The sequence below is a fragment of the Rhinolophus sinicus genome, linkage group LG10 (assembly GCF_036562045.2).
Source record: "Rhinolophus sinicus isolate RSC01 linkage group LG10, ASM3656204v1, whole genome shotgun sequence".
NCBI lineage: Eukaryota > Metazoa > Chordata > Mammalia > Chiroptera > Rhinolophidae > Rhinolophus > Rhinolophus sinicus.
Genome location: NC_133759.1, coordinates 60,749,819 through 60,777,815, shown reverse-complemented (window position 1 = coordinate 60,777,815; position 27,997 = coordinate 60,749,819). Strand labels below are relative to the sequence as shown.

The window sequence follows — 27,997 nt, the reverse complement described above, 5'->3', positions numbered from 1 at the left end:
GTCTTTCTAAGACATGGAAGGGAAGGGAACAATGGAAAGGTCCGTATACAGATCCACAGTAAACAGCCCAGATGCTCACCTGCGCCAGCTGTTTGGAGACCATGATGCTCTTCCTAATATGTTCATTTTGCCAAAGTCTGAATGAAAGAAGGAAAGAAAATTGGAATTAGACCGGTTCTCATTCTGCCTCTGGCTCATGATGCACGTTAAATGCTCTCTTTAGCCTCAGTGTTCCTGGCTTAAAATGATGAGGTTGGACTCCAGTGGTTCATACCTTGGAATCTCACTATATGAGACATGACTGCCTGGGAAACAAATGTAGACTAGGGTACCAACATTGCCTTCATAAGTGGGCTACTGCCATTTCCTTGCTCCTATGCTTTCAGGTTCTGTGGAGCACCATGTCTTTTAATAGAACTTAGCAACGGAAGGCAAATAGTTACGGAGGTGTTAGGACCATTGGAAAACAAACAGGGCTGGGGAGGCATCCCAGAGATTGGCAACAGCAGGAATCTTCTATCAGCCCAGGGAGTGGAAGGAGGTATGTTGTTATCAGGCCAGGGCCAGCTGATGGGTGCAGGAGTCATAGTGGGGGAGGTAGTGGGACTGGAATTATAGAAGAAAGGACAGTCTGGAGGGACCTGAGCTTCAGAGGAGAGGCAGCCACTGCCGGAGTTGTTGCCCAACTCAGAAAGAGGAAGACAAAGCCTGCTGTCTTCCTATCACTGTCCAGTCTCTGAACAGTCTCCAATTTAGGCAGAATCTGGTTGACAAAGTGTGGGGAGATCCCAAAGGCACGTAAGCAAGTAACTGGCAGAAATAATTGAAAGGTACTGTGTCAGATTATCTTTAGACTTCCTTCCATTGCTTACATTCCAGAATTCATGGATTTCCTGGGAAATCCTGACTTCTCTCCTGCAGTGAAGATATTAGTCTAGTCTTTTAGCAGGTAGCTCTCTTCCTAGGAGTTGAAATAAACTACTTCTACCATTATAATGTCTTAGGACTCACACCTCCACCTGCCTCCCTCCCAAAGCCTGGAGCAGTTAGTTAGTTTTCCTTACACTTGCTGTGGCAGTGTTTCTGAGAGTTCTATTCCTGGTAGATTTTTGGCCTTTTGAACAGGTACATGATCTTATTCATCCCGGTCACAGTCTTTATCACCAAGAGCCTCTGGGAATGTGGGGCCAGAATACAGATGCAGTGAACCAGCAGTACCACACAGTCAGTCAATACTGTTGATCAGAGAAGCTTTGCAGTTTGGCAGCTCCTGTGATCTTGAGCCAGTGGCTTAACCTTCAGCCTGGGCTTCCTAATTTGTAAGATGGTTTTATTAGTTAGGTGCTAATGATCAGTTAGGTTCTGCAACAGTAACAAATAATTCTCGGAATCTCAGTGGCTGAAAATTCACAAAAATTTATTTTTCACTACACAAGCATTGCCAGTTTCCTGGGGTTGTGTCGGTCCTCATTCTGGCCTCTGGCTGATACCATATTTCCTTGAAGATAAGACCTAACCGGACCATCAGCTCTAATGCGTCTTTTGGAGCAAAAATTAATATAAGACCCTGTCATATTTTACTATAAGACCAGGTATAATATAATATAATATAATATAATATAATATAATATAATATAATATAATATAATATACTGGGTCTTATATTAATTTTCGCTCCAAAAGATGCATTAGAGCTGATTGTCTGGCTAGGGCTCATTTTCGGGGAAACACAGTAGATCAGCTGCCATCTTGAATACTGCCATTCCCAGGTCAAGAGAGAACTTGGGTGACTGGGAGGTTGGTAATCAGTGTTGGCCCAGAGGTGTCACCCACCATATGTACTTACAACTTAGCAGCCAGAACTAGTTACATGGGCTAAGGCCAGGAATGCCTGGGAGAAGGAAGATTAGGAATATTTGTTGGATTGCATTAATGACAGCTATTGAGAAAGATAATAATACTTGACTTTTCATGATTGTTTTGACCCTTAGATACATGAGTGCTTACTTAGTACAATGCCTAACACATGGTGAATGCTCAGCCAATAGTAGATGGAACTATTAATATTGTTATTGTTCAGCAGTTTATTGCATCCATTTGCTTAGCAAATGTCTCGTCTCCTTTTTTCTTCCACCTGAACATACAAAAGTAGACTTAAGTTGTTCCTCTCTAGATCTATCCCAGCTTCTTAATAAATGAAGTTGAGTTAATGAAGTTTTAGACCCAGTCAGGGACTGTATTCTTCCAAGTTTAGGGTTGACAAACATAGGTGATTATTCTGTAAGATGGTCACTTTGTAGAGTGATAGCTTGGAATCAGCAGTGGCTTTGGAACTGGGTTCACTGTGTTAGTTTTCAATTTCAGAGCGACTGATTTTAAGCAGGCTTTCATTTGAGTCAATGCAGAAACCGTCAATATGTATTATATGTCTCTGAAGCTGGTTTCTGGATCAATTGCAATTAGTGTGCAGCAAATTGCATTAACATATCTAAAATTAATACAGTGAGTGTTCTGATGAAAAGGAATTGACCGTGACCACATTGTGGCTGTTTTTGATCTCTCTCAAGTGTTCTTTTCAACCAGTCTTTTTTTTTCTTCTTCTTTTGTTAATTGCTTTAAATTGATATGTCAACATAGACTTAAATCTATGGATTCTTCCCCATATTCCTTTTAAAAGTGGTTCCAGAATATGGTTTATATCTAATGTTTAATCTTATCTTTTTTTAAGGGGCTTTCACTAAATGCTTAAAACTTGAATATTTCTTGATATGTTATGTGATGTGCTATTAAGACTATTGAGAAGATGAATATGTTCGTTTTTGAATTTTTGTGTTATTTAAATTACGAATGTTTCATCAAAACTTAAAAATTCAGAAGAGTAACAAATCATATGCAGTTATACAGTATATAGTAAACGATGTGAGCATTATTTGCCTGGCAATTTATTTTTATCCCAGCATATGTGTTTCTAAAGAAGTGCAGGCAACTTCAGTATTAAAGCCATCATTACCAATTTTCATTAAGTACAGAACAGAGAGATATCTTTAGGTTTAGTCGTATCGAAATTTGAATTTTTTACCAGTGTGTGTAAATTACATCATGTTTATTTCAGGTCTAAAGGATTTTTACTTTTCTGTTTTTAGAGAAGGTCAGTTTCTGGGAATGAACAATGATCTACATCAGGGGACAGAAGAACAAAGGACAGGGGTTATTCACTTGGACACCTAACTGGTATTGTTTGAGTATCTTCAATATGCCAACCACTGTCATACTATTTATAAAGAGAAAAAGAAGTTGAAGATACACTCTGGCCTTGAGTAGAACTCCCTCTAGTTCCCAGATGCTGGAGCCACTTTGAAATGGCCCTTGTCCCAAGCTCCATGATTGCTTTGCAGCTTGGAGATTCCAAAAGAAAATGCCATTTTAAGGACACATTAGAGGTCCTGAAAGCTAATGGGTCCCTGTGGGAAAGGCTTGTGGACCTCAGTTTCTGGTCTGTGTGATAACTGCCTTGGACATCCACCGGGGCCCTTGACAGAAATCGCTAGGAGGTGACAGGTGATCTTCCGCCACCAGTCTTGTGATCCAGTTGTACGGCTGATGCTTTGGTTTGTTAGTCCATTAATGACATTGCCATCCTACCTCCTGTGAGTAGTGGTTCCTTTGCATCACGACTCTTGGATGAAAGTGAGCTTCACCTTAGGGTATTCATTTTTCCCTATTGTTTTTCCTTCTTTTAAAAAATGGTCTTATGGATTTGATAGGGAATGCTGTTGATCTTATTGGATAAAATGAGAAGAATTTACCTGTTCATGTCATTCTGCCCTTTGATCATTTTCTTTCAGCACAGATAGTAACAACTAAGTGATAGTGCCTATGGGGAAACCACTCCGACATGATGCTTAAGCAAGTTTACTTTAATACACAAATTTCAGTTTTTAGGAACTAGTTTCATAGTGACTCAGGTTACTGCACTGAACTTTGGTTATGAGTGATTATATAATGAGTATACGCAGACTCCATTAAAAACTATGGGAAAGAAATGGATTAGTCTGTGGCCCATTGACTTCAAATTTCCTGAGATACCTTGCAGTGATTAATGATGTGCATACAGGTATTGAAATAATGCTGTGAGCTTTATTTGTTTAGGGTGGGGGTTGGGAGGCATACGCTATATAATAGAGTCCTTAACATTTTTAAAAAATAACTTTTTATTTTAAAATACTTATAGACTCACAGGGAGCTGTAAAAATAGTGCAAGAGTCCCATGTATGCTTCTCCCAGCTTCCCCTAATGTTGACGCCTTACATAGTTTTAGTACAGTATCAAAACCAGGAAACCGGCATTGGTGTGTTACTGCTAACTAGATGACAGATCTTACTGAGTGTCTTGCAGGGTGTCATGCGGGGTCTCTGGTCCCGCTTCCCACATAAGAACGCAGGACATGGTGAGGCCAAAAAGGAACACCCACAGAGCCACAGATAGGGGAATCATATGACTATATCCTTGCTGGCGCCTGGGTTGTAGACACAGGAAGCAGGAGCCACACGATCCCGCCATCTGCTTTTCTGCCAACCAACCTCACTTGCTAACTGCAATCTGCCTCCCTGCAATCTGCAATCCGCAATCCGCCCTTGCTAGCTCAGCCACCATCTTCTTTCTAGCCCCTATTTGCTGCTAGCGTAGCCACGACAGTTATATTAGTGGCCAGTGACTCACTGGGTACAGCTGACAGCCAACTAGCCACAGCTGATGGCCATCCGATCACAGTTGATGGCCATTTACTACCCGAGTGAGCGAGCACCTTTCCACGTGAGGGCAAGAGGCTGGAAACTGCATTCCTTGCTCTGTCCCCACATTGAGTTGTCATAGTTTTTAAAAATTTGCATTTATTTGTGTGTGTGTGTGTGTATGTGTAGTTCTGTAACATTTTGATAAGAAAAATAATTAAGCATGAAGAATTAATATACTTTTTTTCTTTTGTCTTTCTAAAATCTGTGTTGCTGATGGTTATCTGAGGGTTCCTGTAAGACTGGCCATATAGGTTGACTGGTATTTCTCTTGTTATTAATAAGTGTTCTTGCTTTTCCCCCAATTTCTCTAGCCAGTGCAATTAACCTCCAGACGATGGCTGAACCTGCAGGAATACCAGAGCAAGAAACTGATGTCTGACAACGGAGTGAAAGTTCAAAGATTCTTTGTAGCAGACACTGCGAATGAAGCTCTGGAGGCCGCTAAGAGACTAAGTAAGCTAATTCATACCAGGTGAAATACGCTGGCTCAAATTAGGAAATTCACAGGTAGCTATTTCCCACTAGTTACATTGCTTTGTTGCAGGTTCTACTAACAGTGACAGATGCAGTGGAGAACTTTGAATTGCAAAGGCAAAAAAGCCCAATTAGGAAACCTTTATTCTCTTACATGAGAAAGCATCATACGGGATGTCACTCTATGGTAATTTTGTCCAAGTTTTTCAGTTTGGTTCAATCCATTTTACCCTGTTCTCTTCTCTGTGGTTTAGTAGCTGTGAGAAATCTGGTTGAAGGGTGTGGAGTGTCAAAGAGAAGCCCATCGTAGGGTAAATCAGGAAGGATAGTTGGCATCCTTTTTCAAGACTCTTAGAACATGGGGAAGTTCCCTGAATGACTGACTGGGGGAGAGAAGGGAGGAACACGCATTTGGAAGTCAGGCTGACTTTGGTTCAGTGTTCTGCCCTCCCATTTACTAGCCCCATAGCTTTTGTATGAGTGCCTTTTCCTTCCTGTGCCTCAGTTTTCTTACCTATTAATCGAGGCTGATGTGTTTATCTCCCGATGCTGTTGTGAGTCTTTGAGGGAGCCTCTATGTTGGTATGTGGTAGAACATCTAGCCAATTTCCCTATTTATAGATTAAGTAATTAGGAATCAGATTCTGCTGTTTTTCAGTGAACTTTCCTTTCTGTGGCATATAGACTCTTACTGTCGGGCAGGGTTAGCAGTGTACAATAGAAGTATAATGTGAGCCACATAAAGGTTTTTAAGTCACCTTAAGAAAATTCGAAAGAAATGGGTGAAATTAAATTGAATACTGTATTTTGTTTACCCCAATGTATTCAAAATGTGATTTTTTTCAACATGTAATATAAAACAATTATGAACGCGATGCTTTGCGTTCTCTTTTGTTTTTCCGTCTTTGTCCTCATCTTCACAAATCCGGTCTGCATTTTATCCCGCCAGCACATCTCATTTCATGTGCTCAATAGACGCTTGTGGCTGGTGGCTCCCATATTGGACAGCTCCGATCTGGACACTAGAAGCCTTTGCATGTACATTCTTTGCCTGTAACCTTCGAAAGCAGTCGTTTCCCATTGAAAATAAAGAATAGAGCATCTGTTAACTGGCCTTGCCCAGGCAGCGCAGCCAGGTTTGAGAGTACAAGACAGAAACGCCCCATATTTCAATTTTTCAATTTTTTATGCTCTTAAGAGTAAGCAGTGAGGGAGGAGCTACAGTGAGCAATTGGTCTCCTTTTATCTCCCTTTCAAAGTTCCTTCAAATACTTGTACACCAGATCTTTTCTATGTTACGTCAATTGAAGTGTATATTTATTCTTCTCTTCAATAAATATTTATTGATTATCGACCATGTATTAGGCACCATGGATGCAGCAGTGGGAGATAAGCAAGTCCTCTTTCTTCTTAGAACTTATATTAAAAAGAAATTAATTGGTACTTTACAGATGCTAAATTTAGAAACTGAGATCAACTGATATTTTAAGAAATGATAATTGGTGTCATTTTCAAAAACTGTCAGAATTGCTTTTTATGGTAAAAAAAACAAAACAGTAAAATTAGCCCTAAACCTGGATGAATATTCCTCAGTAAACTCTGATAATAGACTCAGTAAAGGTTAGTATTCCAACCTTTTTACTTGAAAGGATCACTTTTGTTTTATATTCCTGTGGTTTGGGGATTGGGTAATGAGAGCAAAGTAATGTAAAGTTCATGTTGGTCTTCATTTCCTCCGTTATTTTCTTAAATGTGCTGATATACTAGTATTTCAGGTTTAAGGGTCCTTCTTAAGGGAATTCTGGAAGCCGGCTGATTACCCTCCCTCAGGCACTGCACAGCTGAAGGGACTTATTTTTCAGATTTTCATGGAGCTTTGGACTTGCTGAACTAATTGGCTTCTTAGTCGTGGATTTGTTTTATAAGCATTTATTTAGCCACCACTTTGTGGTCGGGGATTGTACACTGTTTTTAAGACACCATTTTTGCTTTGGAGGAATTAGCAAGATGTCATTCATGTGCTGGGGCCATTAGTTACAGGGTGAAGGGAGGGAAAGAGACAGACAATGAAGCAAGTTTAAATAAAACTTTGAAAAAATGAAAATAAACTTTTAAAAAAGGCATTTTGGTTCTTGAGGAGTGTTGTTTTTTTTTTTTTTTTTAAGAAAACTCTTAACTGGGAAAGGGGTTGAAAATAACTTTGGCTGTGTGTCACATCCCTGTGACACTCCTTTACTGAGTGTAGCCAGGGGCCGGCCTCTCTGGTACTGCTTAGAGCCAAAAGAGAACTGAGAAAATGAATCCAGGCACCTGTTTGGTGAGTGAATGAGTAATCCGTCTCTTATTCAGTGAGCAGTTTCAGTAGAAGGAAAGTCTCCTCTGGTTTTGATCAGAAAGGATATTTATCGTATTGGAAGAGGAGATGATACCAAGTCTAACTGGGTGAAAATGAACCGAGTTGATAGTGAATATAAAAGGAAGTGCATATGGCACTGCGATTGCCTGAAGAAAGTGAAACAAGAAGAATCTGGCAAAACTTCATAGTATTTACATTCTTGTCACCCCAAGATTGACAAGAGCCAAGTGCACAACTGGAGTTTTACCAAATAGATTGGAGGTAAAGGTTGAAACTGAATCGTACATGTATCTTTCTGATTGTCCCAAAAATGGGAACTCCACCTAATAATTATGATATTTTAATGGGAAAAATTATATGGGAGGATAATATGCCTAACATATGTAAGTCCTATATGAGATTTTGTTGCTATCAGTATCGTCATTATCAGCATATAATTTCAGGGAGTCCACTGCTGTCATGATTCAAATTCATAGACAAATCTGAGACGTGATAATCAGTATCCTATCAGTCGTGTGTTATGAGAGTTCATATTTTAATTTAAAAAGTTTGTAAATGATTTATATGTATTTGCTCATCTTTCTACTTTATTTATATGTGGCTGTGTTTTAAAATAAAATATTTTATAAAGTATTTTGAAAATCGATGTTGCTTGAGACATGTGTTTGATTTCCAGGAATCTGCGTGTATGAGCTTAATAATCTCTTTGTGACAGAACCACATTCCTCGTTGTCTGCTGGCCATCCATTTATGGGTGTCTCCATCTCTCCTGGTCCAAATGGAACTTGTCATCTCTTGGTTGCTCTAAACCGTCTCTTCCTTTTATGTCCCTCTCCTTACCAAGCTGAGATCCCTCCAGATCATTTCTAATGCCTTTCATGTTTAACATATTCAATCAGTTGCCAAATACTGCCATTTTTAGTGCAGCATTGTTGTTTTGCAAAGCAAGGAAACAGGCAAGATAAGGTTAAAAACTTGCCAAGGTTGTACTGCTAATAATTGACAAAGATGGGATTTCTACCCAGTCAGATTAGATTTAATCTCCTCCCCAAGCATTTATCCTCTTTGTTAACTTGATGATGATATTCTTGGGAGACTTTTCTGTGTGAGTCAGCATCTTTAAGATGGAAAATACATATTAATAAAATTAGAAGATTAAATTAAACAGGATGTAGCAGGTTCTAAGGTACAATTTATAGAAACTGTGTAATCTGCAGATATTTTCTTAATGATTCATTTTATTATATCTCTTTGGACAATAGAACATTTTGCCAGATAGTTATGGAAAGCTTGTTAATTTGAACATTTGTTTAAAATGGGTAATGTAAACCTTTTGTTTCTGAAACACAATTCATAATGATAAGATACTGAGTGAGAGTCTCATTTTCTTGCACAGAAAATGGATTTATGTCTGATTGAGAGAGTAAATTTGGTTTGGTGAATTAAGTTTTTAATATGTGGATAATATTCATTTCTGTAGCAGTTTGTATGAGCTACCTTTTGTAATCATGCTTTAAAGAAGCAATTGTTTTTCTTGCCTACAGTTTTCTCAGGAGGTTTATTAACTACCTACATTTCTCCTCTGTGGACTAAATTTAATGTATACATTCAAAGATAATTGCAGAATGCCCACTGTGTGCATGTCTCATATTGATGTTGCCTTTCAGTTGTCTTTAAAGACGGATGAGGGGCTGTGTCCCTTACCTCAAAATGCCTGTCTTGATAGTATTTGCATATAAGCATAGATGAAACCATTAGAATCACCCCTTTTTAGTTTGTGGAATCTCCACAATTTATTAATTATTCATGTTGATATGAGATGCTCAAACATTTGACTCAGCAAGAAGATTGTATTTCAAAACCTCAGTTATTATTATTAGTATTTTTTTTTTTTTTTGCCAGGGAAGAAATTGAAATATGAATGGAGAAATTCATCTTCCCTGAGCTAATGACCTACATCCTAAAATGGAGATAAGGAGTTTTTATTGAACTTGTCTTGCTTTGGATTGCTTTTAGCTATAACATATTTTCATTCGTCAAAACGATAACTTGTTCTTTTCGTTTTATGTATAATCACATCTTAAGCCCCGTGAATTACACCATAAAGAAACTGTATTTTAGGCAAAAAGGGAACTGCTGATTGACTCGTACTATTAATCCTCTAGCAGTTACAAGCCTCCTAGACTATTGTGGCTTTGTCATATCACACTGTGTGGTCAGGACCTTGCCAAAGGTCTTACAACCTTTGTAGTGAGATGATGGTCATTATTGTCTTATAATGACAAGCAAGGATAACATTGATTTCTCTGTATTAAATCTTCATTTTACCACCATATCAGCTACCCATTATTTTGAATCTGGAGTCAGGAATGCAAAGAAGCAAATGGCACATATGGGCCATCAGAGGTTGTAGCAGTGTCTGCTTTCCAAAAATAATCGTGGTGTCCTCATGAGATAGATGGTTTCTGTGGTGAGATTTGATGCTGACTGCTGCTGGTTCCTTCTCATTTTCTGTGCCTCAGTTGCCCACCTTGTTGGAGTATGTGAACCTCCCAGTGTCTTTTTTTGTAACTTACTTAATGCTTATTTTAGCTAGAGTCAATTTCTATTGCTTGTTGCTAAAAACTCTGACTCTTCCAGACAGAAAGTGTTTATCATGGGTCCTGAGACATAGTAAATGCTCAATAAATATTGTTATTCAGAAAATTTTTACTTCTTAATGTTTGCTTACAAATTCTCCTTAAAGGAACACTTGAATTGGCATTAAAGGCTTTTCCTAACTGTATTCCTATTATATATATCCCATTTCCTATTGTATATATTTTTGTAAAGAGATCCCCTATTATAAAATGTTTTTGTCTCTTCTTGCGTCTGCAAATATACATGAGTTTCTCTGGTCCTCTCCGTAGAATCTCTGTGTGCTAGAATGTCTTTTCCCTCCTAGTTCTGTGGTGTTCACTGAACAGAAGCAGCAGGAGACCTATAGAGTGAAGGTGAGATCAAGGCAGGTTGTGGGCAGGCAGGCTTTATGGAAGCTCACATGTAGCTTCCTGCCAGTTTCCTTAGAAACGAATAACAATGCTCTCAAAATTAATGCCTCAACTTGAATTTTGGCAGTATACTAAAGCAAAGATTAATTCTTCTTTTCACACTTTAACCAATAAAAATAATAGTGGTTGCATTTAACCTTTGGGATCCGGCTGTGTGCCTGGCATCCTGCTGAGCATTTTGTGGGTGTGAGCTCATGTGATCCTTATGTAAACGCAAAGGAAGGCTTTCCTTTAGGGACTGGTTCTGAATATCACCAGATCTCTGCCTGCCCATGATTGTGTATCCACGGTAACTGACATCATTTCACTTTCTGTCTTTTCAGTGTATTGTTAATGGAGTTATTTATTAACCTGTATTTTAAAGCCACCTCATTGTGAAGGAACAAAAAGTTATGTGCATGTTCTCATTTTCCAGGATTTTCTTGTGAATTATTTTTCCCTGGGGTCTTTGATTCACCCCAGTGTACAGTTTGGTAGTTCTCAATGTCCACAGGCTACCTGCTGGGGTTGTAGGTGTAGACAAACGTTGCTTGGGGGTAAGGGGGCATGAGAGCTAGTTCCGTATTATCTGTCAGTCTGGATATATTGGCTATTAAAAGAAATCTTAAACATAAACAGAAATCTCTTCTGATTTTAAAAGGAGTGTGCTCATTATTTTGATTTTGGAAACTATGGAAAAGTACAAAGAAGTAAAAACCTCCTTCTATCCCATCATCCAGAGGGGACCTGACTTAATATTAACATATTTTCTTCTATTTTTCTTGCGCATTCATTCAGTCAGCAACATTAATTTCTGTGTATGTATTTAGGTAAATATAATTGAGAAAGAATGTTTTTATTTGGGAAAATACTATACATACACTTCTGTATTTTACTTTTAAAATTCTACATTATAACATGAACATCACCCAAATATTAATATTTTTTTCAAAAATGTTGTTTTAATGGTTGTATGGTAATCCCTAGATTGACTGTTATTTCCTATTATGACTTATTTAGATTGTTTTCTGTTTGGGTATGGTAGGTAGTGCTAGCTTCTGTAACCTGTAAACTGCTCATTCTCAGTAGCTTACTACAATGCAGTGATTTCTCAGTCACACAAAAGCCCAGGGTGGTATTCTTGATCTGCCTCTAGGTGATGACCCACAGATCCAGCCTCATTCATCATGTCACTCTGCTCTCGTCATCACGTGGCTCCCAGAGATGACCTGGGCATGTGTTCATCTCAGCCACTTAAGAGGAAACAGTATGGTGGATTGCATGTGGAGATTGCATGTGGCAGCAGCCAAATCACTCAGATCACATTCTATTTATTGGCTAAAATTCATCAGATAATCACAATGAATTGCAAGATAGACTGGGAATATAGTCTCATGCACACTTCGGGAGAAGAGGAAAGGGGTTTGTGATCACATAGCAGTCTGTAGTGTTTAGAATTTGGGGGAGTTTGTCCCTTTGCTTCTTGGCTTAGAAAGAACATGAACTCTACAGTAAGAACACAGGTCTTAGCCCTGTTCTACTTTAATTACTTAAGCTATAATTTACTGGACTGTAAAATTAAGGATAATGATGCATATTTCAAGGAATGATTCAGGTGAAAAAAGACAAACATAGCGCATGTGTCCTACAAACGAGGGACTCACCAGTTTACCTTCTTCTCTTCATTGTTTTTTTATCTGAGCTGAGTGAATATTCTGAGCCATCATAAAAGGAATATAATAACAACTATTGAAAACATCAACAGCAGATAAAAAATAAAAGTGCTTGGTGCTTTTGTAGTAACATCCAAGTGTTAAACTATGTTTACTGTGTTTCCCCGAAAATAAGACCTAGCCAGACAATCAGCTCTAATACATCTTTTGGAGCAAATATTAATATAAAACCCGGCCTTATATTACATTATATTACATAAGACCCAGTCTTATATTATAGTAAAATAAGACCGGTTCTTATATTAATTTTTGCTCCAAAAGACACATTAGATATGATTGTCCGGCTGGGTCTTATTTTCGGGGAAACACAGTATGTGCAACTTGTCAGATGATTTGATAATGATTATGTTACTTGTATAGTGTTGGTTGATATTTTGTAGGGTAACTGGGGTCCATGAAATCAAAAGTTACATAATTTTAAAAGAAAATGAAATCGTGCTTTTTTTTTTACATTGCAACAGAATAAGTACTACCTAAGGAATTTTGCTTTTAAGATGCTACATTATTCCCCAAGGCGGTTATTACAGGAGTTGGCAATGTTTAACAGATGTGCATAAATAGTACTAAGGTTCGATTTGACTTTTTTAGGTTACTGCAAAAAAATTCGGAAAATGAATTGAGAAAATTAAAAAAAATATGTTGCTTGATCTATCTTTAGGAAGAAGACCAGAGGAGTAAACAAGCTACCTCAATTATGTATTTTTTTTTCTTTCATTCAATGTGGAACAAGCTAAGGGATTTTGTGAGTCTGTTATTTTTCTCAAATTAAATAGGGGCGAAGTATTAGAGTTTTGTGTTTTTTGTGTGTGTGTTGTTTTTTTTTGTCTTCAGACTTTTGTTTGAGTGAATATACGAGTCACTTAGTGTGGGGAAAAGGAAGCAGATGGGATGTGGATAACAGGATAACTAACAGTGCTAAAAGTATTTGATATACAGAAATCAAACTTTTCCGTTTTCAGGTTTTAGATGTATCACGGAAAAATAACTTCACATAAATATATATTTTCTTTATAAATAACCTGCACATGAGGACTATAAACACAAGAAAATCTCACTCCTTTCATGACTTTCCGCTTGCTCAGAATTCCTCACTATGCTTCCCTGTTTAGCTGATTCAGCATAAGCTCTTATGGCCAGTCGTCCGTGACATGGTCGTGGTCTGCCTTGCCCACACTGTGCCTCTTTGTGCCATTTGCCAGTGTGTGGCCACATCAGTTCCCTTCCTGCCTTTGTCCATGTTCTTTCCTTAGTTAGAGTGCCTTTTAACCCAGGGAGATCTCTCTGGAGTTGGCCCAGTTCAAATACTGCATCTGCCACATGCTAGCTCGGCAAGTGATTTGACCCCTAGGATCCTCAGTTTTCCCATCTGTAAAATGGGTGAAGTATTAGGTTGGTGCAAAAGTAATTGTGGTTTTTGCAATTGCTTTTAACGTTTTAAACTGCAATTACTTTTGCATCAACCTAATAATACTACTTCTTAGGGTGCCATGAGAGTGAAATGAAGTCATGTATGTAGAAGGTGTAGCATAGTTGTATACCCTGAAGTCTCAATGATGCTTAGTTGGGATCATTATCATTGTTATTATTACCTTTTGGTCCAGCCTAACTTTTCCCCTTAGTGCTGTCTTCTGGGAGGTCCTGTGGTGTTTCAGAAGGTGGGCTCTGAAGGAGACTGCCTTGTTATCAAACCTTGCTCCTCCCCTTTATTAGTTGTGTTCAACTTCTCTAGGACTCCATTTCCTCATCTGTAAAACATAGGATGTCAGTTGTATCTACCCATGGATTTCGTGGGAGGAGTGACCTTGGTCTTAATACAGTGTCTTGCTCATAGGAAACATGGGTAGATGTTGTTGTGTGTATGTATGTGTGTTTAATTGAGATATTTTGACAGGTAACATATTAGTTTCAGGTGTACAGATATATGTATATATTGTGAAATGATCACCACAATATGTCTAACATTCATCACCATCCATAGTTACACTGTTTTTCTTTTTGCTGAGAACTTTTAAGATCTACTCCTACAAACTTTCAAATATGCAATACAGTATTATTAATTATAGTCACCACACTGTACATTACCTCCCCGGGACTTAAAATAAATAAGTCATGGGCATGTAATAACTGGAAGTTTGTATCTTTTAGTTCCCTCAGTCATTTTGCCCACTCTCCACCCCTTACCTCTGGCAGCCACCACTCTGTAATGTGTTATTTTTGGGGATTTTTTGCTGTTAGATTCCAAATATAAGAGATCATATGGTATTTCTCTTTCTCTGTCTGACTTATTTCACTTAGCACAATGCCCTCAAGGTCCATGCATATCAATGGCAGGATTTCCTTCTTTTTTATGGCTGAGTAATAATTCCATGGTGTATACAGTGTTTGTGTGTGTGTGTGTGTGTGTATGTACTGGAGGTGCCAAAAAATGTATACTAGTGGACACTTTGGTCACCGTTGCTCAAGCAGTAGTTCGATGTAATCAGAAGTGTCTGGACGCTGATGGTAACCACTTTGAATACCTCTTGAATTGCAGAACTCAAATGTGACTTGTATTCATCTTTTGTTGTCGGTATATATTGAGTATTATAATTTTAATAGTTTTTTTCCTTTATTAAAATATGTATACGTTTTTTTGGCACCATACACACACACACACACACACACACACTGCATTTTCTTTATCCATTCATCCATCAATGGTCACTTAGATTGTTTCTATATCTTTGCTATTTTAAATAATACTACAGTGACCATATCTTTCCGAGTTAGTGTTTTTGTTTCCTTTGGATAAATACCAAAACGTGGAATTGCTGTATCTTCTGGTAGTTCTGTTTTAATTTTTTGAGGAACCTCCACACTGATTTCCGAAGTGGCTGTAACAATTTACATTCCCACCAACAATGCAGGTGTTGTCATTATATTACTGTGGTTTTTGCTGTTATGGTAGGTGGTATACTCCACATTTCAGTGTTCATGAGGTGGGGGTAGAGAATAATTTAACCTGTATGGCCTGTACCCTGGAGGGAGGAATCACGTTCCTTATGAGATAGTTGTAGGCTGACCTCTCATACAATACTTTTCATATAAGAAATCGGTTATGTGTGTTCCTGTTAACCAGGGCAAGAGGTTTCAAGATTCATCTGGCATTTAAAGTTTTCTTAAGTGTCTGTAAGCTTAGATGACCATCCTTACTGGTTTGCCTGGAACAGACTTAGATACATCTGTTATTCTAAAACTATAATTAGTAGCAATCCCATTCAAAATTGTTTCCATTTAAACAAGGTATTTGGTCACCTTACTGAAAGAGTAACTTTAAGGATGACTCTTTGATAGCAACTGTCCTAAACATGAAGCCAGTTTAGTAGGACAGAATATGATAACTTTAAGTATTTTCCCATGATTTCATGCAGGTTTTAAATGAAGGATGAATGAGATGAAAGTCCCTTTCTGACACTGTTAGGAATGTCTGCAGGGAGCAGGGTATAAAACAGTTGGTTAGGACAAGGCTTGATTCTTTGTTCCAGGGCCAAGGCTGTTTCCCATTCATCTTTGCATTCCTGGTACCTCAAACATAGATGCGTTCTGTAAGTGGTTGCAGAATGGAAAAATCAATAAGAGAACAAACACCCCAGGGAACCTTCCATCTGGGTTAACCATTGCCAAGAAGGACTTCTTTGATGTACTCACCCAGTTGGGTTTTCTCTAATGCCCCGGGTCGTGTTCTTGAGCTTAGTTTAGGGAGAAGGTAAAACTAAGGGAGCAGCAGCCCCATTGGCCCTAGTGGGAAGGTGGGAAGTCATGAAGAGACACATCAGCTTGGCAGCTCTGCCTGCTTTCAGCTTTGTGGCAGAAATTGGTCCTGGTTCTCTTCAGGCTGGTCCTCCTCTTTACTGCCACAGAAACAGCTTTGATCAAAATGCAGGGATGGTCAAGTCTTCTGGTATTGCCAGCAATGAATCAACTTAGACAAGGAGCTTGACCTTCTGCCATGTTCTCTGCTCTAGCACGTCATGTTAATGAAAGTCCCTGGTCCATTGTGGCTTTTCATCCTATTTACATAAACGAGCTCTATTTTCAGTTATAAGATCTTGGATGTGTGTTCATTTCAGTTGAAAGGTAGCCCAAGTATTCTCATTTCAGCACATTTTAATCACTGGCTTCCCTGCTCTTAGAAAAAAATAATATTCTGCAGTATTGAATAGTAGGTTGTCATAATTTTGTGAGAGTGGTGTGTATGCTCTGCTTTGATAAAGTAAGAGAAGGGTCTATAAGGAAACCCAGGGAAGGCTCGAAACACGTGTGATGTAAGTAATCTTTTTTCTCCCTGGGTCTCATGGAAACGATCCCTCAAAATGATTGGTGAAAAATTGGCAATACTAGCTTTGAAGAGAGAAGTTATAACTTAGATTATTTTGCTAGTTGTGTGTCAAAGTAGTTATTTGTGGGAAAGAGAAGCATTCTGCCTGAGGAAAGTATAGATGGCTGCCTTCTGAGATAGATATCTGTGGACAACCCCTCAAAGGATACTGCTTTGAGTAAACCCAGGTCGTTCCTTGTTTTGTAGGTTGGGAAACTTTGGGTACCCAATCAGAATTCATAAGACTAAGGAGCTTAGACACTCACCAACAAAATTTATGAGAATGATGTGTAAACCAAAATACCAAAGTTCACATTTACAAAACTGAAATGTTTTTCTCATGACTAGAATGTTCATATCTACCAGCTTGATGATGTCTTAGAAGACAGATGTTTTACACGTTTGTGTCTTTTTTTTTCCCCTTTTCAAGTAGAAGAGCACACTTCAACAGAACCTGAGACTTGCATTTATTCATGCATTCAGCAATATTTATTGGACGCATGTGCTAGGTAGTGGAAAATGTAGCAGCTAACATTTCTATATGTTTAATAAATGCTGTTAAGTGCTTTGCCTCATAGAATCCTGATAAGACATTTCTGAGATATGTCATCCTCATTCCTAGTTTATAGAAATATCTAAGAGTCCCTAAGAGGTCCACATAGGCTGGACTGTGAGGTCGCATCTTCAGTAACAGCACTAGTGGGCTTCACAATTCCAGGCACAATGGAGCACCTCCGAGTGACAGAAAACAAAGTCAGGCGTCCTTTCCTTCTGAGCCCAGAGCCAAGGGACCAGAGCTTTAGCCTTCAGAGCCCTGCTCACAAGGTTGCTTACCTTCATTGAGGGACTCTGATCTATCTCTTCATACCCTCTTGCTCCCCAAAGCTTAGTGCAAAGCATCCTAGACTGGACAGGCTCCCCCAAAGCCCTCCCTTTCTGCTTGAAGCTACCTGACATCTGTCTCTTCTCCTCGTGGGTTGATTTTTATTAGCACTCTCAGGAGTCGTGGTAGCTCCCCCTCTCCTGCCGTGAATACTGCAGGCAGCACCCATTAGCTGAACCAGGAACTGGGTCTTTGTTGTTCACATTACAAAAATATTCCCAGTATAGAAACGTTCACATGATTCAGTGCCTTTTAACTTCACAGTGGTTGGAGTTTAAAGGGGTCTTTTGTGAACACTGAAGTCCCTGAAGGCAGATAGCTAAAATTTTCCACTTGGCCGGTGGTATGGAACTATAACTAATGATAGAGAATGATACTTTCATTGTTTCTGTTTTAACTTCTGTAGCTAACGGCTTGTAATTTCATACCAGGCCAAGCAACTTTTTATTTGTTCATCTTTCTTTGATTTAAGCAGTTATAGGAGTTTGATATTGAGATACTGTTTCATTTAGAAAGAATGATACAACTATTAGTCTGACATAATTCTCTCTAGTTTTTATCAGCTTGTGTCAGATAACATTTTTCCCCATTAAATCCCTTTTGAACTTTTAATTTAAAAATGTATCCGTGATTGATAAACATCATCTATAGCTCTACTGTGTTATCCATTTTCACCTTCTGTTTTCAATAGTAAAAATCGCTTACACCTCAGACCATGAGGATATCAGATTAACAGATTTTCTGGACCATTGGGCACCATTCAGCTGATATTTAGTAACTTACTGAGAGATTTTTGAATATTTGAATTTGGTGAGTATACAGAGTATAAACAGACAAATAATTTACAGATTGAGAAGTGCTGCAACGTTAATAAAGAAGTGGTAAAATCAGGGAGGACTTAGAATGGTCAGGGAAGTCTTGTCTGAGGTGGTGATTTTCAGCTGACATGGACGGATAGAAAGAGCCAGAAGTGAGGAGTTCTAGGTAAAGATGACCCAGGGGGTGAAGAACCTGCATTAGAAATAGCTTTGTCAGTTTTAAAAACAGAAAGGCTAGTGAGATTGAAATTTAGAGAAGGGCAGTGGGGTGAGATCCGAGAGGTGGGTGAGAGCAGGCTTTGTAGGCCTAGGTAAGTATTTTGGATTTTATTCTTAGTGAGATGGGGAACAATTTTGGTAAAATCCATATCAATTAGGCATCTTAACAGTGCTAGATGCCAAACCATCCCCAAGCCCAACGAGTCATTTGTTCTTGCTCAAATGTCTGTATATTGGCCCACCGAGGGCCTCCGGCTGTGGCTGCAGGCTGCTAGTTGGGTTCAGTACTCCTCCACGTGCATCTTGTCTTCCTGGAATAGGCATATCTTCACAGAGAAATGGCCAAGACATAAGAGAGCAAACCTAACCACAAGCGTGTTTCAAGCCTCTGCTTGCATCACATCTGCTGACATCCCACTGATTGAGCCATAAGTCAAGGGAACAGCACCTCTAGTGGAAGTGGAAGGAACTGCAAGGGCACATGACACAGGATGTTCATGGGTGGGGGGGGAAGGGGGTGAAGAATGGGGCCATGACTCATTCAACCACAGCAAGGACCTGATCTTACCTATTATATGAAAAGTTCACCATAGACTAGATGCCCAGCTATCCTGGATTGCCCAGGAGTGAGAGGTGTCCAGGATAGGGACTTTCAGTAGTTAAAACCAAGAAAGTTCCAAGCAAAGCAGGATAAGTAGTTCCCGTCATGAACTGTCCTGTGGTGAATGGGCTGCATGAAGGTTGTTGTGCAGGTGAGAAGGTGGTGGGTTGGATGATGAGGGTGGCAGAGGAGCGAGAGAAGTGGGTATGTACTCGTATATCTCTGGGATATCTTTGGGATCTATTTTGGAGGTAGAGCTCATGGGACCTGCTGATGTTTGGAATATGGCAGATAAAGAAGTGAGTTGCGGAAGTGTTAGACCTATTGAATATGTTATTGGCCGGAGTATGATAATCTGAATAACCCAGAGTACAAGAGCAAATTTTAATAATTACTACGCATGCATTCTATATTATAGTCACACAATATGCCGTTTCTCTTTGAGACCATGCCAAAGAAATCAGTGGAATAAATGTAGAAGTTGCCTATGTAGATCGAGTCCTATAATAATATAAACAGATTGTCTCAGAAAAACAATGACCACTCACACAGTGAGTCTTCCTAGTAGCCTGCAGTGGCTACCCCAGCTCAGCAAAGCACTTTGTTTCTGTGGCGAGCAAGAAAGTCATGGGTATTGCAAAATGGGTCCAGTTCTCCTCAACTTACTTTGCCAACAGCAGAAACCGTCATGAGCTACATGTTACATTTACATCATGAGTTTCCTGTATAGTATTTGGGCTGACTGTACCTGGTGTGGTGGGAAGAATATTTGAATGGAATTCAGAAGGCCTGAATCTGAGCTGTGGCTTCCATATTCAGTCATTCCCCTCCCCACTTTTTAGAGGTGGGATGGAGCACTATGTATGATTGTGATTAGATAGTGCCAGTTCCTTTTTGCCATTTGTCTAGTTGGGTATCTTGAATGACAAGGAGGACCTGTTCCCCAGACCATTCGGGGATGCTGGGTGAATGAACATTAAATTAATACCAGTTCACATGCGGTCAGTGCCATTGAACTTTTGTGACCCTGAATAACTTGCTTGCCTTATCTGAGCTCAGTTTTTTCCTCTGTGAACTGGGGATAACAGGTTAGGATGCTGTGAGGATCACATGAGAGATTGTATGTGAAAGTCCTCTGTGAGGTCTTATCAATAAGATCTTCCTTCTTCATCAGGACAGTGAGTTTCCAGGCCTGGATTCGTACAGTCTTTAGTTTTTTCATCCACTGTGCCTTGCACCCTTGTACGTGGTGGTAATAAATGCATATTTGTGGGAGAATGGCAGAAAAAGTGTCAGGTTTCTAATAGCCCTTGATGCTACCACTTACCTCTCTGGATTGTTGTGTTGGCTTCCTCTGAGAAGCCAAGCTTCCTGGGATTTCTAGTTTTCTGGCAAGTTACTTGACCCCTCTATGCCTTAGTTTCCCCATCTAAAAAGGAAGTCAAATTTTTTGCATCAAAGATTTGCTGTGAGTCTCATTATGTTATTGTAATAGCTCATTGTGTTATAATTAGTTAAGTGCATGCAAAGTAGGATGACTCAATAAATGTTAGCTGTTTTAATTATTACTGCTGTTAATATTTACAGGTAAGTTTCCTGCTGAATTTACTTGACCTATAGACCTGAGAGATGGGACTGGTTACATAGAAAACTGGAAAGTTTATGTCTAAAGGGTATTTTGATGTAGATTTTCCTTATTTATTTTTTGGTGATAGTGGTTAGTGTACCCCACTTGATGAGTTTGATGCAGTTCTAAAATGCAGTTCTTTTTGATTCTCAGTCCACCAAAATCTGATTTCATTTACGCTTGTCCTGGATTGGCCTGAGTCTGTTTTAACTTTTACTGTGCTCTTGCCAACTTGCCTCTCTTCCCTCTTTAAGTTTTTGAGTTTCTCTTCATTTGTCCTAGCTTCTTTGCATGTTCTCTTTGTGCTTTTGATTTATTAAATCTCCAAGATCATCCTTTCTCTGGAATGATAGGGAAGGCTTCAGGACAGACTGCCTGGGAGATCTGAAACAGCCTCAGAAGTATACTTCATATGCCATGTTCCAGCACAGCACTCGTGTGTGTTATGTGCTTTTCCTGGAAAATAGGGCTGTATTCAGTGGGCTAAATAGTAGAAGAGGCATTTTTCAGTTGGCATGCCTCTATAACTATAAATAACTATAAATGATTCTAGAAGGTTTTTTTTTTTGTGTTTTTTTTTTTAGTTTTCTTTTCTCTTTCTATTTCTAAACTCTTGGGGAGCCTGTTGTCTTTTTTTCTTTTTGGAAGAATGTGAAACTTTTCAGGGTAGAGAAATAATTTTATGAATACTTAACACTCTGAAAAAAATGAAATGGAAGGCAACACCCCATCTAGCTCAAACATTTCTCAGAAGCCACATGGCTTTGGTATCAGCAATGGAAATTGTTGTGGGCCTCCCTTGCTGGAATACACAGAGTGGCATGTGGAGAAGAACACAATACAGATATTTCAAAATTGCACTTTTTATAGATTATGTATGATCTCGTTTGTTCTTCATATATGTGGGGTATTGGGAAGACAGGAATTATTTTCTCTCTCCAATGAGGAAACAGATTTGGAGGGATTGATTGAGGACTCCCATGGCAGATAGGCCCACGGCAACATTTTTAGGATCAGTGGCAATAGTGCAAAGAAGCCCATGTCCCACATGTTCCAAATACAAAGTTATAAATCAAGCTAACAGTCTATCGAATAGACTAAAGTATGTATATCCCAAGTAGAATAAAATGTCTTACCTTGATAAACGCACCTTCATAATGACCTGGAAGACGTGGTTTGAATTTCACATTGCTGTATTTTCTCGAGTTTTGTGCAAAAGTGTGCAACATAGGGTTTACCAACCCCTGGCCTGTAATTCTTCTTTTAACCCCAGCCCCATCCCTTATGGTAAGGTGCCTCATGTGCATTCATGTCTAGATCCATCCACCTCTTCTGCAAATAGCCACTCCTTGGCCAGTCCTTTAGCCGAGAAGTATGCAGACGGGGCACCATGTTTTTCCTGGGGAAGGCCAGATCTTGGAAAGAGGCCATTTGGGCAGAAACTTCAAAGGGATGGTCTCGGGGCACCTTGGAACGTCCCCTTGGCCTCATGGATTCCTAATCCCATCCTATGATCAAGTCCTATTAGAGTCCAGTAGTGAGCAGAGTACCCAAGACACAAGTTGGATTCAACTGGATTGTTTGGCCATTTCAATCACATTGTTAGTCAGTTGGTGAAAAATAAAGTCTGTTCCTTTATTTAGTATGCTTTTATTATATTCGGTATGTGGTGCTGGAGATGTAGCTGTGAATAAGACAATTCTCGGGAAAGGCTTTAAGTTCTGGTAGAAGACAGAAAATAAACCTGTAAACACATACATAATAATTTTCAAAGGTTATCAGTGCTACGAAGAAAATAAAAAAGGATGGAGAGGTGGTGATAGGAGAGTAGGAGAGGGGCCGGGGGTGAAGGAAGGTTTCTCTGTGGAGATGACATTTGTGGTGTGAATGCTGAATAAGTATAACTAAGGGAAGAGCATTCCGAGCAGATGGAACTCATGGGGGATGGCCATGAGCTTGGCGTTTTCAGGAGCCAGAAGGATGATCACAGAGGCTTGGGTATAGTTGGTCAGGGAGTGGAAGGAGGTGAGGTTGGAGAGGTGGAGGTCTAGGAGGGCCCTGGGGCGATGGAGGCCCTGTCAGGGATTCGGGTTGTGTTTTAGTACGGTCTTTGGGAAGGCATTTCCTGCTGCAGTTCACAAGTCAGTGCAGCCTGTCAAAATTTTAATTATTTTGCTAATACTAAATGAATCCCCCTCCATACAAATCCCCCCAGTCTTACAGTAGTTGAATGTCATAGATATATTTTGTGGACATTTTGAAGAGTTAAACATTGGTGCTCCTAGCAAGTAATGTGAAAAAAGTGGCCATATATTTAGCTATCAAGTTTTATGTCCTTTGCTAAAAATATAGAACCAAGAGAGCTCTGAGCATAAATAGAGGCATGCTCTTGGTGTTGGTTATTTCATAACTATTCTTAGGTGCCAAATGTCTTCATCTTCATGTGATTTACAGTAATATAAGTAATGTGTTGGAGACTAACAAATCAAAATCTCATTTCAAATGTGTGACACTAATGTTGTGTTGACTTATTGTTTCATGTGTTAGATTTCTGATAAAATTCGTAAAACACCTTCCTGAAAGGAATACTAGGAAGAAACAATTGTGGTATCAGATATTCAGCTATGTGTACTTTCTCATTGATAAGAGATTGCTAATAAATTCTTAATTGTGTTAAATAGCATATTAGATTACCTCAATTTAGGAACACCCAGCAATTGAAAATCTTTTGATAGCAAAGGATTGAGAAATAGCTTGATGATTGTTAAGAGAAAACAAAGACCAATTTTAGTTTTTATTTATGATGATGATGTATTTTTTTACTATTAAAGATGTTTTCTCAATAATAACCAGATGTGTAACATAGAAACAGCTGCATGAAATTTTCATTTTTATGCCTAATATTAGGAATCTTAAACAAGGTTTATTATATGTTATGGAAAATGAAATGATTTTTTCCTAGTCTGAACAGCTGTGTAAAACAAAATGATAACATCTTCTCCTGTCTCCAAGTGACCATCTGTTTTTATGGGATTTGACAGGTAATTTATTAATTTTAAGAGGTTTGTTGTAGTGAAATGTTGGCAAATGTTCATGTAGCCAACTTTTAGGAAAATAGTAAAAAGCCCTGGAATTTTTTAGGGCCTTCCTAATGGTCTGGTGGAATCTTTAAACATCATTTTTCCTGATCTGTTTTAAAGTAGGTTAAAATATTCGCCAATGAATGATAGAGCAGGGACTGCCAGCATCAGGGGCCCATCTGACAGTCATTCATTTTTGGTTTGGCCAGATTTAGGGATATTCACTCTTCAATTAAGAAAGGTTTTAATGAATTGTTTTTTTTTCGGTGCCATCTCAGGTTGTTTCTGTTGTCTTTTTAATATAAAAAAATAGTAGTAAGTTGCTTTTTAAACTATGTCCTCTTTAACTCCAGCTGTCACTACAGTTGGCTAGGGTCCTTCTGGCATCTTTTCAAGTCTTTCAAGAGTTTTCAGCTCTTTCTCACATTCATCCGTCACTTTTAAGGTGTCAGTGAATTAGCCAGGCTGAATGCAAAATGGTAAGAAATGGCAGTTATTATGCTGACTGTAGACACAGTGTGGGAATTCTTTATGATCGGCCCTTACTCATGTCCTAATACTTTATTTATTCCAAGGTGCTCAGCAAGCCAGCCTGCCCTTGTTTTTCTCCAGGTAGATCAGAAGGCTGGGAACTGTCCTACCTATTTTCATTTGAGAAGCTTAAATATTTTTAAGATGAGTAATAATGCTAGGTGAGTAGAGTTGAGCTTCATCAGTTCTCTCTCTGCCTCTCCGTCACCGAGTGACGCTGGGAGACGTGATCATTTCTAGTTCAGTTCCGGATCTGCAAAATGAGGTTTGTGACATTTTCTTCTCTACTTTATTGGGATAGCATTAGAAAAATATGAATGAATGTGGTGATTATTTATTGGATGGCATTTGCTGAGTGTGGCTCGTCAGAGTTCAAGACTCGATTAGTTAAAAAACAGTTTTAATTATTGTCTATAATATGGTTTTCTGGTAGTGATGATGAGGATGAGGATGGTGTGGGTGGAAGGTAGTATAACAGTAAATGACAGCATATAACAGTATAAGCCTGGAAGCCGACTGTCTTGGTTCAAATCCTTCTGTCACTTACTAGTTGTGTGACTTTAGGCAAGTTAACTTAAATCTCTGAACCTGGTAAATGTCAGATTTGAGATTTGAACCTGTGCCCATCTTAGCCTATGTTCCTAACCATCATGCTGTGTTGCCTTTAAAACAACAAAATGCCCCGGTACATGTTCTAGAGCATTTGAAAAGGTTATCTAACAGAGCATATAAAAATAGGAGAAGGCAGAGATAGCCTTATCTTTTTTAAAATACTCACTAAATTAAGTTTTAAAATACCCCATGGAGTCATGGATATCAGACCAATTGGGGAAGGTGGATTAATTTGCTGCCTGAGGACTGAGATTAGCATATTGCACTCCACTACAAAGCTTGCTTGTTTCTAAACTCTCAAAATCAGTGAATCTCATTATTTAATCGCATGTTTGTTTTTCTAATGCAGCACTTCATTTGCAAAAGGAGAATTTTGTCCCATGCAATCTTGGTTGTTGTAGGGGCTTGTTGAGAAACTGTACAACAGCTTTCTGAGGTTGACTGGTACTGTTCTCTGAACTCCGAAGTGTCTGTTCTGTGACTCTGGGGATGGAAGATTTGGCTGGAGTAAGGGAAGAGCCTCTGCTCATCCTCAGTAGCTGTGGCGTCTGAGGAAATCATTGCGAGTTAAAGGTAGGATGCTCTATTCTCATTACAAACAGAAGAAAAAGAAAAAAAAGCGTGGTGCAAAGAGCAAATAATAATGTGTGCGGCTTTTTTTGTTTGGTTTTCTTTTGTTTTAATTATACTGCAATTTATTTCACACCGCAAGCAATTCTGATGAAGTAGGGGTAATTTTCGGTTAGTTTAGGATACAGGGTGGTTGATGTTGGCATTATTTCACAAATGTTGAGGAAAATCTATCATAGAAATAATTGAAACCAAGACTCACATTGGAGAAGGGAGTAAAAGTGGCAGCAGGGAGAAAGCGTTTCAGCATGGCAGTGACGTGCATCCTTGGTACATTCCAGCGGCTCATCGGCATCCGTGACAGCTAGAGACAGGTGATGAAGTAGCTCTGGTCCCGAGACTGTCCTTTGCCTGCTCTTTAAGTATCATAATGTTCAACTTGTACTGGTTTTCCACAGTGTGATCGTTTTTCATCACATATTCCCTCACACTGTGGGAGAGCAGAAGGGCGCAGTGTCCTCTTCATTGTCCTTCCATGGTCAAGACTATGTTGGTTCAGAACTGATTCAAGAAGCTGGATCCAAAGCAGTGATAGGCTAATTCAAAGGATTGGATTGATAGGATAAATTGGAAAAGGCCCTGAGGCCTGGAATGTGCCAGCATAGTCAAGGCATGGTAAGGAGGTCTGTATGACAGGAACAGGCTAACAGAGAGGAGAGAGAACACAGTAGGCAGTGATGTCGCGGGGGCCTGGGAATACAGATCCTATGGGACTTTGTAAGCAGTAGGAGGGACACGGACTTTAGATTTGCATGAAAAGAGGAACTACTTTGCAGTGGTTTTATTTGTTTTTAATTTTTAAATTAGAATGACTTTTAATTTATTGAGTCATATTTTACATGTCATAAAATTTACCCTCTTCAAGTGTACAGTTCGTGACTTTTAGTAATAAACTTTTTTTATTTAGTAATAAACAAACTGCGAGTTATGCAAGCATTATCATAGTCCAGTTTCAGGACATTTTCCTGCTCCAGTGTGCTCCCTCATGCCTGGTTACTGTTATCCCATGCCTGGGGAGGCACAGACAACCACTAATGTACTTTCTGTCCCTGTAGATTTGCTTTTTCTGTAAATTGCATTATACAACATGTAGTCTCTTTCTTGTTTCTGACTTCTTCGTATGGGAAGTACATGTCTCACTTAGTAGGACGGTCTTGAGTTTCATTCATGTTACCAAATGTATTAGTAGTTTGTTTTTGTGTTTCTGAATAGGATTCCATTGTATGGATATAGCACATTTTTCCTATTCATTTCCCAGTTAGTGGACATTTAGGTTGTTTTGAATTTTTGCCTGTTGTGATTAGTGCTGCTGTGAACATTTATGTGTAAATATTTGTGTGGAATGTCTTTATTTATCTTGGGTAGTATGGGAGGCAGGATTCTGGCTCCATGACCTCCCCCCCTGCTGTTGTACCTGTGAATATGTGACATTACATGACAAAAAGGATTTTGCAGGTATAATTAAGGTTACTAATCAATTGACCTTACAATAGGGAGATTATGCTGGATTCGCTTGGTGGACCCAATGTGATCACATGAGCCCTGAAAGGCAGAAGAGGAAGGCAGAGGAGTAATTCAGAGATGTAGCAGAAGTCAGAGAGATTTGAAGCATGAGAAGGACTTGATCCACTATTTTTGGCTTGAAGATCAAGGACTGTGTGTGAAGGAAATGGAGACCTCAGTCCAACAGCTGTGAAGAACTGCCTTCTGCCCATCACCAGTGAGCTTTGGAAGAGGACCCCAAATGAGTATCACAGTCTTGGCCAATACCTTGGTTTTAGCCTGGTGAGGCCCAACACAGAGGATCCAATCATCTTATACCAGACCTCAGATCTATAAACACTGAGATAATAAAGGAGTGTTGTTTTAAACCATTAGGTTTGTTGTAATCTGTTACAACAGCAAAAGAAAATGAATAGATCCTTAGAATGGAATTGCTGAGTTATGTGGTAAATTTCCCCTTTATGAAAGTTTGTAGTGGTTTTGAGTGGAGGAGTGACATATTTTGAAAGGATTCTCTGGTTATCCTGAAACTATTCTGTGGAAAGAACAGGGACGGAGGCAGGGAGAGCAGTTAGGAGGCAGACAAGTGATGATGGTGGCTCAACCAGAGCCTCTCTGCCCGAGATGGAATCAGGACAGAGCCATGGCTGACAGAGCCATCTGGGGCCAGTTTGGCCTACTCTCAGCAGTAGCGTGTGGGAGTAGGCATGGCGGACGGTGGCGTGGTCGGAAGGTGAGGGTAGCATTCAGA

The 27,997-nt window shown here is 39.2% G+C and overlaps 1 protein-coding gene across 1 annotated transcript in view; it reads left to right on the top strand.

Moving 5' to 3' along the window:
* SUCLG2 (succinate-CoA ligase GDP-forming subunit beta) overlaps nt 1–27,997 on the top strand; it is a 253,425-nt gene that overhangs the window by 52,601 nt on the left and 172,827 nt on the right. Inside the window, exon 2 of the mRNA XM_019757202.2 lies at nt 5,105–5,246. Within this exon, the coding sequence (XP_019612761.2) occupies nt 5,105–5,246 (142 nt within the window). The remainder of the gene's footprint in view (nt 1–5,104; nt 5,247–27,997) is intronic.